Genomic DNA, 11,830 nt, shown 5'->3' with positions numbered 1-11,830 from the left:
ATTATTTCAATTTTTTATTTTTAAATTTACAAATAATTATAATACATGTATAAAATAAATAGTTTTCACGTTCAATAAGATGTAATATATACTCTGTTTGTTACAAATAATAATCGTGATAAATAAATGTAACATGTATGTTTTACATGTTTTACTCTGTTTGTTTTACAAACGGGCAATGCTTTGTATTAATCATGCCCATTCTTTCATTACACTTTCGTAATCTTCTTCCTCGATAAACGGTTTGTCTATAGACCTGTAACATTTTAACTTAGTTGCTGTTAAAGTAATTGTTTATATAATCTCGTAATCAAACTCACTCTATCATAAGTTCTCCACAATATAAACATTCGGATGCTACTAATTCATCAATGTCAGCCTTAATTTGATCTTTAGTAGATAAAGATACAGATCCAACAGATGTTGTATCTTCGGGTCTGTTTGAAAGAGCGGTAAGTTGTCTTTGGAGATCAGCTAGCTTTGTCCTCTGAGTCATTGATAGCATAGGTGTTAATGCAGCTACGAGACAATCGCTATGAAATCTATGTCCACAGGGAAATACATAAAACGGTCGCAACAATAACTGAACATCACAACTATTGCACGTGTCTTTTGCATGTACATATGTGCACCTAAAAAAAAGTTCAATTATATTATCAAAATATTTATTATTTTCCTATTTACCTTGTTCTAAACTCCTGTATATCTTTTCTAATAAGTTCAGCTGCTTTTGTTGCTTCCTGCATTTCTTCCTTGAGATCTTGAATATGCTGATTATATTCCTATCGATTTCGATTAAAAATAAATATCTAATTGCATTTATTTAACAAATGATTAAATATTATATGTACAACTATTTCACCTGTAATGAATTGCAAATAGCATCTTCAAAGTGATCAATAGTGACAAAGTCTGAAAAAAATGGTAATATATCTTCTATTCTAACTATATCACAATTTTGTAAGAATTCCATCGCTTGTTTTATATCGTCCTTTTCTCGAACCACGTGTTCAGCTAAAAATAAAACGAGTAAGGATTGGATCAAACTAAAAGATTTACTATACTTATATCTTCAATAATTACCAATTTTTAACCATAATTTTTTCCTTAATTCGTGATCATGATCGGGAGGCATAGAAGCTATTTGTTTTGCAAGATCAACGCTAATTGTCAAAGCTAAATCGACTGCGGTTGTCCAAAGTCCAAGCAAAGCAGACAATTGAACACAAGCTTCGGTTAAACCAACTTCTTGACATAATCGTAACGCATAATGCACATCATAATGTACCATATTTATATCCTGTCCTAAAAGAAAAAATGAAAATGTTTCTGTTTCGCGCATTTCTTTTTCAATGCTTAATAAGTGTAGTCTGGAAACTACCTTGAGAACTGATATAACGCATTACTTCATCTTGTTTATAACGAGCATATAACGATAATAGAAAATTATGAATTGCTTGTTCTTGACAACTTTGTTTATACACACAAAATTCTAAATATCTGATTACTTCTTTTGCCTGCGATAATTTAACAAATTCATTAATTATTAAGGCTCCTAAATCAATGATACAAGTCGAAAATGTAAATTGTAATATCTTACATGCTTTTCATCGCTATTACAAGATACTAAAGCTGGAAGAAGCTTGGATGGTTTTAATAAAGAACCTTGTGATATTAAAGCCGTCACCGCAGGACGTGGCAACTCTTGTAAAAGGATACCCGAAAACTGATAAAATAGATCCTTATTATTTTGACTCTTTAAGACTTCAAGGGCTTCTAAATAATTATTTTTATACAAATGCTGGCGTATCACTTCTTCATAGTTACAGTGCATTATAGTTAAACGAATAAGATGATCTTTATCACCATGGCTCGCCAGCAAATCGTATATAGTACTGCGGTTTCGTTTTATACATTCCTAAAATGATAATAACCTTCTATGTATAAATAAATTTTTTTTTCAAAACAATATAATATTATTTAATACCTCAACTTTTGGTATTGCAAGAAAACTATCAAATTGTTTCTGCAATTCTAAGTACTGAGTATCGTGTAAGTATGATGTATTACTACTTCGTAATACACCCATTTGATTCATAAATAATTCGGTTACCCATACAACAATCATAGTTATTTGCGTTTTGTCTTGTGTTTTCAGTCCTTCAAGTTTCTAAACATAAAATATATATGTTCATTTGCACTATGTTAAATATTTACATTCAACTAATGTACCTTTTCAAGGAATGTTTTTAAAGCCTCTATTTGCCATTCTTGAAGAAACTTTAAAGAAATTTCTTCAAAAGATGAATGAGTATCAGCATAGATAAGAGCACTTTTTTCGTACCTATAAAATAGCATTTAAAAACAAGTTAATTAAGGCGTGAAAAGTACACAATTAAAACTTTAAAATAAAACTTACTCTTTATTTTTAAACAGCATTTCTGCTTGTTTTACAAGTACCTGATCTATATGAGCTGGATTATTTTTACAATATTGTTTTGCAAGCTCGAATTCACCTTTATCAACATAAACCTATAAAAAGTAGTTTATGTATTTATTAATTTAAAATAAAACATTTTATTAAATCTATCGAATTACCTGCCAAACGTTTCTATCTTCTTTATTAACTTTGTATTTGAATACTGCTCTTTCACTGTAAGTCCAAACAGAACGAGTTACGTAATCTTTAGTAATGTTAAGTAATTTTCCAACGGCCTGTGAACATTAAAGTTATTTTTTCAATTGTATCACTCAAGACGATAATTTATTCTGATTTATTCTCCGTACGTACGTCGTTGTAGATATCTTCGAATATCAGTTCCTGATTCAAAAGAGATATTCCTTTTACACGATCTGCGTATAGTAACAATCCATGGAATTCTGTTAAAACAAATGATAACGGTACTGTCGTTGTTTGTGATATATTGGTTCCCATGAGACTTGTTTCAGGACAAGACAACATTTGTTGATTGATCAACACGTTTTTGGGATCTACTTTTGCATCAACCTAAATAAATGGAAATTACATAAAACTATATTGTATTTGCTGTATAATAAATAGTAATGAAATATTACCTGAGCATATAATATACCAGTTTCGGTTAACCAACCAAATGATTTTGGTAAAGCACCAAGTGCAGGATAATAAAATTGCATTTTAGAATAAGACAAGGAACTCATTACTTCGTTAAAACTTTCTACAGAAATAATACTTTTGTGATTATATAGAAATTTGGTTTAACTAAAAATGCCTGAGATGTACAATTGTTTACCTTCAACGTTTAAATATTTATTAAATACTTGTTGCAACAAAGGCTTTTCTTCTGGGTTTGGTACCGATCCGATATACTGATAAATGCGCATGAGGGTAGTAACAATAATCACGTACTTATCGGTATTTGGTATTTTATGAAACTCCAAACCGGTAATTGGTGGCTTACTATCTTTACCTATATCAAATACCTACAATATTTAACAAATTATGTATGATATAATAATATTGTACATCATTTGTATGATAAAATATGTGTATGGTATGAAAATAGCCCAACAATAACAAGCATAGTATAATCAAAAACTTCGAACTTGTGATAAATTTTTCAATTTTTCACAACATTTTTATTCAAAATTTCAGAGACACATGTGTGTATTTAAAGCCTACAAACATTTTACACGTGCGTAAAGTATAACTTCTAACTCACCAATCCTTCTACCTCTTTAGCACCATAAAGAGGTAAATAGTTAGGAAGCTTTGGACATAATTAATAGTGGTATGAGGGAAATGCTTCTACTATCATGAAATGATAATGTATACTGACAATGATATTGAGAATTAGTTTTTAAATTTCATTTATACCTGTCTCCAGTATTGTTCCAAACTTGTGTTAAATATTTTATCACCGTCTAAACCAATTTCTGTTTCAAAAATGAGACCTTTCAAAGTTCCTAAAAGAATTGGACCTGTGGTGGTCTCTGAAGAATTTAAAAAATTCCATCCAACAGCAGTAATTTCGTGACCTTTGAATTTGCTTGCCTAAATGAATAAATCTTTAAGATTATAATTCTTTTAATGTGATATATACAATACATACATTTTTTGTTGTATTTACTTATCTCATTTACCTGCTTTAGTTTTGTTGTTTTTCTGTGCAAATAAAATAATTCAGGTGCAGGATTATCTTGGGATTTTGAAACTAATGCTATCAATAAATGATTACCCAAAGGATCAAGAAACATCCCTGACATTTTCATATTCACTGCATACTTAGATATATCAATTTCTGAAATGATTGTTCCAAATCAAATTATATTTTTATATCATTTCTATTATGAAGAAATACCTTCCGGTGTATCTGGGTGTTTCATATCAATTCGAAGGAGAATATTATTAGCCATAGCAATAACAATGATATTATTATTAACAACAAGATGTAAAATTTTGTCAGGTGGTAAAAAATTAACTTTTTGTTTTATAAAAATTGGCCCATCATCTTGTAATTTCATTTGGATGAATCCTGCTGTACTCTAAACATGGTTAAGTAATATTAATTGTTATATGTTTATATCATAGTATTCATTGTATACATATATAAAGATACTCACAATATCAGGACGTACCAGTGGTACATAAACTTGTTTGGATCTTTGAGATGCCTGCTCATACTGGTCAAACATCGATGTCATTTTGCTGATTTATTTAATCTAAACTCTCTGTTATAATAAGAAATACATGAAATTGGTTTTCTTTACAATTCAAATATAAAATGAGCACACTGTTACATTGTGCTTATACATTATATTACAATGTAACATTAACATTATTTTAATTTGAGCAATAATGTGCTTTCATGATCTTACACAACAAAGCTTTTCTGTAATATTTTACATATAAAAATTAACTTAAATTTTTACATATATTGCTATGAATATAATTCACATATATTGCACATTACTTTTCAATAAAGTATTTTGAATATTCCACAAATATCAGACAAATTTGTAATGTTTTGTGACATTAACAACTGACAGTAATTACTTCAGCTGCTTCAGCTATTGGTAGCAGTGATCCAGGTGGACATTTCAAAACATCTCAAAATTACATAGATAAAAGTTAGATTTGCCAAATATTGAAGGACTACATTTATCTGATGTGTCGTGATTACAATATTTATGGAAGTATCGATGACATGATATATATTCATCGCATAATAAATGTTAGAATTGCATCATGTAAAATCGTTAAATAAACAGGTTAATCAGTTGACAACACTTGTCGCGCATGCGTCATTATTTGTCAAAGATTTTCAAGATGAAATAACTTTCTTTGTACGTACAAAATTGTTACTTGATAAAGACAATTTCGAGAAGCTATAGTAACAGGACACGTAATGAATCATGGAAAATTTCACTTTTTGTACGCTGTAAACATTTTGGTTATAATACCACGTCAGTTTTTTATGCTATAGTCACTGTGGTGGCGACAGTGATAGCAACAAAAGAGGTTATGAATATAGTTAATACAATACTGACGGTAGTAATGGCGGTAGTCACGATGGTATAGTGATAAAGAAATGATATGTTCATCACATTTATAAAAAGTATCTATTCGTTGACAGTAGAATTTTCAATGTAAAAAGTAATGTAAACCTTTAATTTAAAAAATGAAGATTTGTATAACGTGCATCTATTGGACATTACTTTTTATATCAGTTGCTTCCAGGCAAGTACTTTGTCTTTTTCTTCTTGTACCGACAAATCACATACACACACGTAACTTAACTATTCAAGAAGTTTACCACGCGCTTCATTTTCATAGTATTAGTAAAGCATATTGCTAAACCGGTGTGTCTGATCTAAATTTACGAAAATGGAAAAAAGTATAAGGTTATTATTAAATGTTCTTTTACCATTACGTTTTTTAATATTGAAGATATCAGTGGGTGTTGATGGATTTATTATTCCAACTTTACGAATGTATGGATTTTAAACATTTAATAATTACGATTTATATTTGTTATATTTTAAGTTTTAACAACAATTTGTTCACCCATACAGAAATGTCAATTTAATGTATACTATTACGATATAAATAAACTATTTCCTTTTTATAAATCTCATCTTTGTATGTGTTTTTTTCAATCGAATTTTTAAATAATAATGATATATAAGAAAAAAAAACATTCTGTATTTAATATTTAAAATACTATATATACTATCCTCTCATGGTACAATATTTTCTTTTTCCAGTGCATTGCTGTTTATTATAGTAGCTTGTGAAAATGCACAAACTAATTATTATTTACCTCTCAAAAAGAATGAAACTAAAGAGATTTATGATAATGATACATTGGATCATATAGAGGATAATAGTATAGAGACATCTAATATAGCACTTGCCAGGCTAAAGAATTCAAAAAAGTTGGACATCCCTTATGAAGATCATTATTATGAAGTAAGAATGAAAGAGGATAAGGTATTATAAATTATGTACCAAGTTATATCATTATCAAGAAACATGTGACTTATTTAAATGAAATTTCAGGAGAAATTTGTAAAAAATGCTATTGACTTTGAAAATGTTATAACAAGTAAAACAAGGAGAAAAGAGAATCCATATAACAATCCAGACATTGTAGCCGAGAGTCTTACTCAACAACCTAATTTATCCCAGGGGTAAGTGTTTATCTGTAAACATTATACAAGAGAATCTTATTACTTTCAGTTACATAAAGCATGTTTTTCTTGAATAGTCTCTTTTATAAACTAAATTTCAATGCTTTGTGTGCAAGATTCTGAAATAAAAATTGCTCTTAATTTACTTGACAAACCGAAGTAAAGTCCTTCAGAGTTTAAATAGGTGAGAGTCTACAGGTGAAGCCTTCTAAGTAGCTTGCTATCCCTTTTGGCAGATCATGTTATCAACAGATTGTAGAGAAACATTCAATTGAATTACAATACTACAAATAGTACACTATTTTATCTATTACCAAACGAACAAATATAATCACATATAAATGTTTTTTAACAGAATTTCTGAAAGTGAACAAGCAACAGTTTTACCTTTGGTGGACACAACTGTGGCAGAATTACAAAGTTTAGCAGAACCGAAGCTAAATGCAGAATTTTCAAGAACGAGAGCATTCGGAAAGAATTCATCGTTATTAACAAAGAATGCTAATCTTGGACAGACGACAAAAAAGGAGCAACAAGAAATTTCACCTAGCACGCAAACTCCCTCACCGCCGAGTATTGACGAAATCAAGGAAACGACTAACGGGACGGATATTCTCCAAGATGAATCTTTGTTGTTGCCAGATTCGGTTACAGAAGAGATACCAGAAGTAGTAGTAGTAGTGAGAGCCGAACAGGGTCCTATTACCACCGATGAATTAGAATTTAAACAGGAAGATGATGTTAAAGCGCTTCCCGACGAGGTACCTAAAGTTGATGGCACGTTTGCAACAACTCCAGAGTTAAGTGACGCCGAGGCCAAAGCTCGTTTAGTAGGGGATAACAGGGACGAAGCAGCTACGGTTGTTCTTGGCGAAAGTATCGTACCAGTGGGATCTACGAACCCTCACGAGGATATTCCATCTTTCAGCGAATGGACACAGAAGAGACTAGAAGAGGCTGAAAAGAAGAAAAGTAAGTATTTGAATTAGTATGATCAATTACGATAATTAATTAAAATATAAACCATTACTCCTTTTATAGCGCATCCAAACGCGTCTGTTCAAAATGCAGGAACCCCGACAAGGGGAGTCGGTGGCATGAAGGTTCGTTCAAAGAACTATGCTTCCCCAGATTGTGGAGCTAAAATTGTAGCGGCAAATCCGGAGGCTCGAAGCGCCAGAAGCGTGTTAGTATCCACCAGAGACGAATATATGTTGAATACGTGTACATCAAGGATATGGTTTGTCGTAGAACTTTGCGAAGCGATTCAAGCGAAGAAAATCGAACTGGCCAATTTTGAGCTTTTCAGTTCATCGCCAAAGGACTTTTCCGTTTACATTAGCGATCGTTTTCCTACGAGAGACTGGAGCCTCGTTGGTCAGTTCACCGCGAAAGACACGAAGGATATTCAAAGTTTTCCTTTACAGCCGCATCTATTTGGAAAATTTATCAAGATAGAACTTCACACCTATTACGGATCTGAACATTTTTGTCCAATCTCTTTGTTTCGCGCATACGGTACCAGTGAATTCGAGGTTTTAGAAACGGAAACGGAAAATCAAATCTCGAGAGAGACGAGTACCGATGTAGACGATGAAGAGGACAGCGACGAGGAGGAAGTTCTGGATGCTGAGACTGGCGAACCACCGAGAAATTTATTTGGCAGCGCCAGAGACGCTGTATTGAGTATCATGAAGAAAGCGGCTGAAGTATTGGTGAAATCCAGTGAATTGACTGGCAACAATATTACAAAAATCCAACAGAGTATGGACAGTGGAAATATATTTGAGAATTCTTTCCTTAGTTGTACTACACCAAGGTATACAATCCTTTGTGAGAATTGCTCGGATCAGAAATTCGCTAAAATTTTCCAATTAGTAAGTTGTAGAGAAAAACAACTGAATCAATTGTTAAAGATTGATCTTGTAAATAGAACCTTGAGACAAAGTGGACTTTGCAAGGCTCATGGGGTAGGAGTGGAAACTTTTGAGAAGAAAGAAATGAAAGAATTTGGTGAGAATGTAAAAGATGTGGAATATAAAGATTCGACGAAGAATTTTCAGTTGACATTCATTACATCTATATTTAAATCCGAATACATTGCTGCGCTCTGCAACGTATTAGCGATAAAAGAACGGAAAATGGTGATGAATACAAGCCATGAAATACCGTTTAACAATTTTAAGGATGCCGTTAAAGAAGATGTACCGGCTAAACACAAAGAAGACTACAGCGAGGATGGAATTAAAGCTTTTCAACATGCATCAACTACGTGTTCTCCCAGCTCGAACGTGGACAGTTCAAAATTAGAATCTTCTAAAGTATTTCAAAAAAACACTCAAGAACCGCCTAACAAAGAAGTGAAATTTACAGGTGCGCCTATTGAAATTTTCTTAAGTACCGAAAACATAAACCCAGAAATAAATCCAACGAAGACCTTTGAGAAAGAAGAGATAAAGAATGATTCATCGGTTCCGATTTTGGAATCCATTAAAGGTAGTATCGAGGAAACGGTTCAAGCTGATGTATTGACCACTGATTCCATACCTTTGAAGGATGGACAGCACTCTACTTTGAAAGTTGAAAAACCATTGACTACTTCTGGCATTTCTATTGATAATTCACCTCCGATCACTGTGTCTGTTCCGACAACCACTATTGAGAGTACCGAACTTCCAAATGATGAGATAGGATCTGACGTAGAGCCTTTGGAATTTGCTGGCATGCAAAATAAAGTGGAACCTTTTGATCAGGAAGGAAAACAAGGACAAGCAGAGTCAAATGTAGAGCAGGATGTTAAGTTACCTCCTCAAGATCCTTTGATCGATACTTTGTTATCTGATTTGAAGGATTTGGAAGGAGAAGCGCCGCATATTCAGAACGAGCCTGCTGCGAGTGCTTCTGTGATACAATTAGCAACAAATACCATGCCACAGAAAGAATCTGTTTTTCTCAGACTGTCCAATAGAATTAAGGTAAATGTTTATTTATAATATTATCTATAATGTTTTATATTATTCACATTATTGTTTTTAGGCGTTAGAAAGGAACATGTCATTGAGCGGACAATACTTAGAAGAATTAAGTCGTCGGTATAAAAAGCAAGTTGAAGAGATGCAAAGATCACTCGAACGAACGGTATCGGCGATGAACGAGGAGACACGAAAAAGAGAAGAACGCGAGTCAAAGAGAGCAGAAGAAATTGCCATATTGAGAGAGGAGCTTGCCGATCTTTCAAATTCGATGAAAAATCTTCTGTACGACCGTGATAGTTGGCGTGGAAAGCTCTTAATGATAAGTCAACATATATTACTAATGTGTTCGGAAGTTTTTGTGATATACTTATTTGTTTTATATTGCCGAAAAAGTAATAAGAGATCGCAAATAAAAGAGAATCAACTGGCGCAGAAAGATCCGGTGCGTCGGAAAAGCGCGGAAAATTTTAGTTCGCACACGAGAAAAACGAAAAAGCGACGACCAAGCGAAATAGCTTCTCACATTTCGGGTACGTATCGTGAGTTAATGATAAATGATAAATCTCAGGAAACTAAGAAGGAAAAGAAAAAGAAACGTAAGAAAGGTACTGTTATAAGTAATCGTCAGACAAATACCGAAGCAGAAAGAAGTTCGACAACGCGACGCAAAACTTCTCTTACAGATAATGTGGAAATTCCAATGAAAACTATTTCCTCGTATGAAACATTGCAGACGGATGATTCTCAGAAACAAATTTGCAGACGACTAAAATCTGCACCAGAGAATACAGATTGGTTTAGCAATACTGTTTGTCAGACTCAATTAATAACACCGTGTACGGAAAACTTAGAAACAGAGTCTGTAAGAAGTTCAGAATTGAGTAATTCTTGTATTGATAATTTAGACGAATCAAATTCATTGTTGACAAATATGATTCCTAAAACGATTCCTTTAAGTGAACATACTGTTAACGAATCATCCACAGATGTTTTAAATTCCAAAAATAGCAGTGTTATATTAAAGGATATCAAATTGAGTGCAACATCTTCCTTTATGAGAAGCGCTTGGAGTAGCAGAAAGAAGAGAAAAGCAAATTTAAATGATATGAATGGGGAATGGAGCCGAAATTTGGAGGATTCAGAGGGTAAATCGGTTGAAGCAAGTTCGGCCGTTTCAAAAATTCATCCCCATGCTGATCTAACGCCTACTAATGGTCTGTTATTGGATCAAAGCGATGAATCTACAAGCAGTAGTATTACATCCGTGTCGAAAAAGAGAGATAAAAAAGGTTCTAGTTTTAGGAAAATGGTGAGAAAATTTTTTTGATTAAAATAGGCTTGCCAATGATAGCTGACTGAAAAGATAGTATGAAATTGTTGGAACTTAAGATATTTTAAGCATAGAGTACGCTTGATTCGAATGCTTCGCTCGTATGAATTGTAGTGTATTGAAAACTTAAGGTTTGTTGACGTTTGCTTTAGGCTTAAGATGTGTACGCATCTCTTATACGGAACTGTTTCGCATTCATAGATGTAACTGTAACTATTAAGTAAGATATCTTTTAAGTAGAACTTATTTGAAAAATAAAATTAATTTTATTATGGCACATTAGTAAAATTACATCAGCTTGAAATTTATATGAAAACTGTCTGCTTTGCCATAAGTTTCCTTTCATCAATACTTTCAGAATCAACGTTAATCCAGTTCGTTGAATGACTATACGAGCGATCAGTCGAAAACAAAATAAAGAACGGCAACAATTTACAATAGAAAATTATGAAGGCTATATTTAAGAAACTCTTAATGTGAGTTTTAAAACTGTAATTTCAATTTACGATATGTATAAAGTGATGTGCAATATTTTCTTAATTTTCTGTTTGCAAAAAAACGACTGATTTACATAATTATTATTATTATTATTATTATTATTATTATTATTATTATGTTGTTGTTTTCATTATCATTATCGCCAAACATCATCATTACCATTGTCTTCATTATGTATTGTATATAAAATCAGTTGTATTATATTTATTATGATAGAAAGCCTAACTAAAAAGTAAGATCAAAACTCACATTTGATCTAATATTACTTTTTAAAGTATGTCATACTTTTTATTATTGTAAAATGAGGTTACTTCGTAATTGAAGAAGTATAATCATAAAAGTCAATTTTTTAACT

At 32.1% G+C, this 11,830-nt stretch overlaps 2 protein-coding genes across 7 annotated transcripts; one reads left to right on the top strand and one right to left on the bottom strand.

Annotated features, from left to right (window-relative positions):
* Positions 1-49: 49 nt before the first annotated feature.
* On the bottom strand, positions 50-5,767 carry dor (vacuolar protein sorting-associated protein 18 dor). Of its 4 annotated transcripts, none has more exons than XM_076689270.1 (19): positions 5,698-5,767; positions 4,603-4,710; positions 4,341-4,524; positions 4,123-4,280; positions 3,857-4,033; positions 3,273-3,462; positions 3,076-3,197; positions 2,792-3,007; positions 2,599-2,715; positions 2,420-2,532; positions 2,233-2,344; positions 1,988-2,170; positions 1,601-1,918; positions 1,382-1,517; positions 1,084-1,305; positions 863-1,014; positions 685-782; positions 321-632; positions 50-256 (listed from the first exon to the last, which is right to left on the bottom strand). In XM_076689270.1, the coding sequence occupies exons 2-19, from the start codon at positions 4,681-4,683 to the stop codon at positions 193-195; spliced, it is 2,955 nt and encodes a 984-aa protein (XP_076545385.1). In that variant the 5' UTR covers positions 4,684-4,710; positions 5,698-5,767; the 3' UTR covers positions 50-192. The 4 variants fall into 4 exon arrangements, with proteins under 4 accessions (XP_076545385.1, XP_076545384.1, XP_076545382.1 ...); XM_076689269.1 differs by lacking the exon at positions 5,698-5,767 and adding an exon at positions 5,334-5,471; XM_076689267.1 differs by lacking the exon at positions 5,698-5,767 and adding an exon at positions 4,953-5,062.
* LOC117604506 (uncharacterized) lies at positions 5,577-11,571 on the top strand. Of its 3 annotated transcripts, none has more exons than XM_034324618.2 (6): positions 5,577-5,719; positions 6,247-6,451; positions 6,542-6,672; positions 7,028-7,644; positions 7,714-9,647; positions 9,709-11,571. In XM_034324618.2, the coding sequence occupies exons 1-6, from the start codon at positions 5,661-5,663 to the stop codon at positions 10,972-10,974; spliced, it is 4,212 nt and encodes a 1,403-aa protein (XP_034180509.2). In that variant the 5' UTR covers positions 5,577-5,660; the 3' UTR covers positions 10,975-11,571. The 3 variants fall into 3 exon arrangements, with proteins under 3 accessions (XP_034180509.2, XP_034180508.2, XP_034180510.2); XM_034324617.2 differs by having other exon boundaries at positions 6,247-6,472; XM_034324619.2 differs by lacking the exon at positions 5,577-5,719 and adding an exon at positions 5,749-5,883 and having other exon boundaries at positions 6,247-6,472.
* Positions 11,572-11,830: the final 259 nt, after the last annotated feature.

Source organism: Osmia lignaria, chromosome 7, assembly GCF_051020975.1.
Source record: "Osmia lignaria lignaria isolate PbOS001 chromosome 7, iyOsmLign1, whole genome shotgun sequence".
NCBI lineage: Eukaryota > Metazoa > Arthropoda > Insecta > Hymenoptera > Megachilidae > Osmia > Osmia lignaria.
Note: the sequence above shows the minus strand (reverse complement) of the source record. Positions and strands in the feature narration are given on the sequence as shown.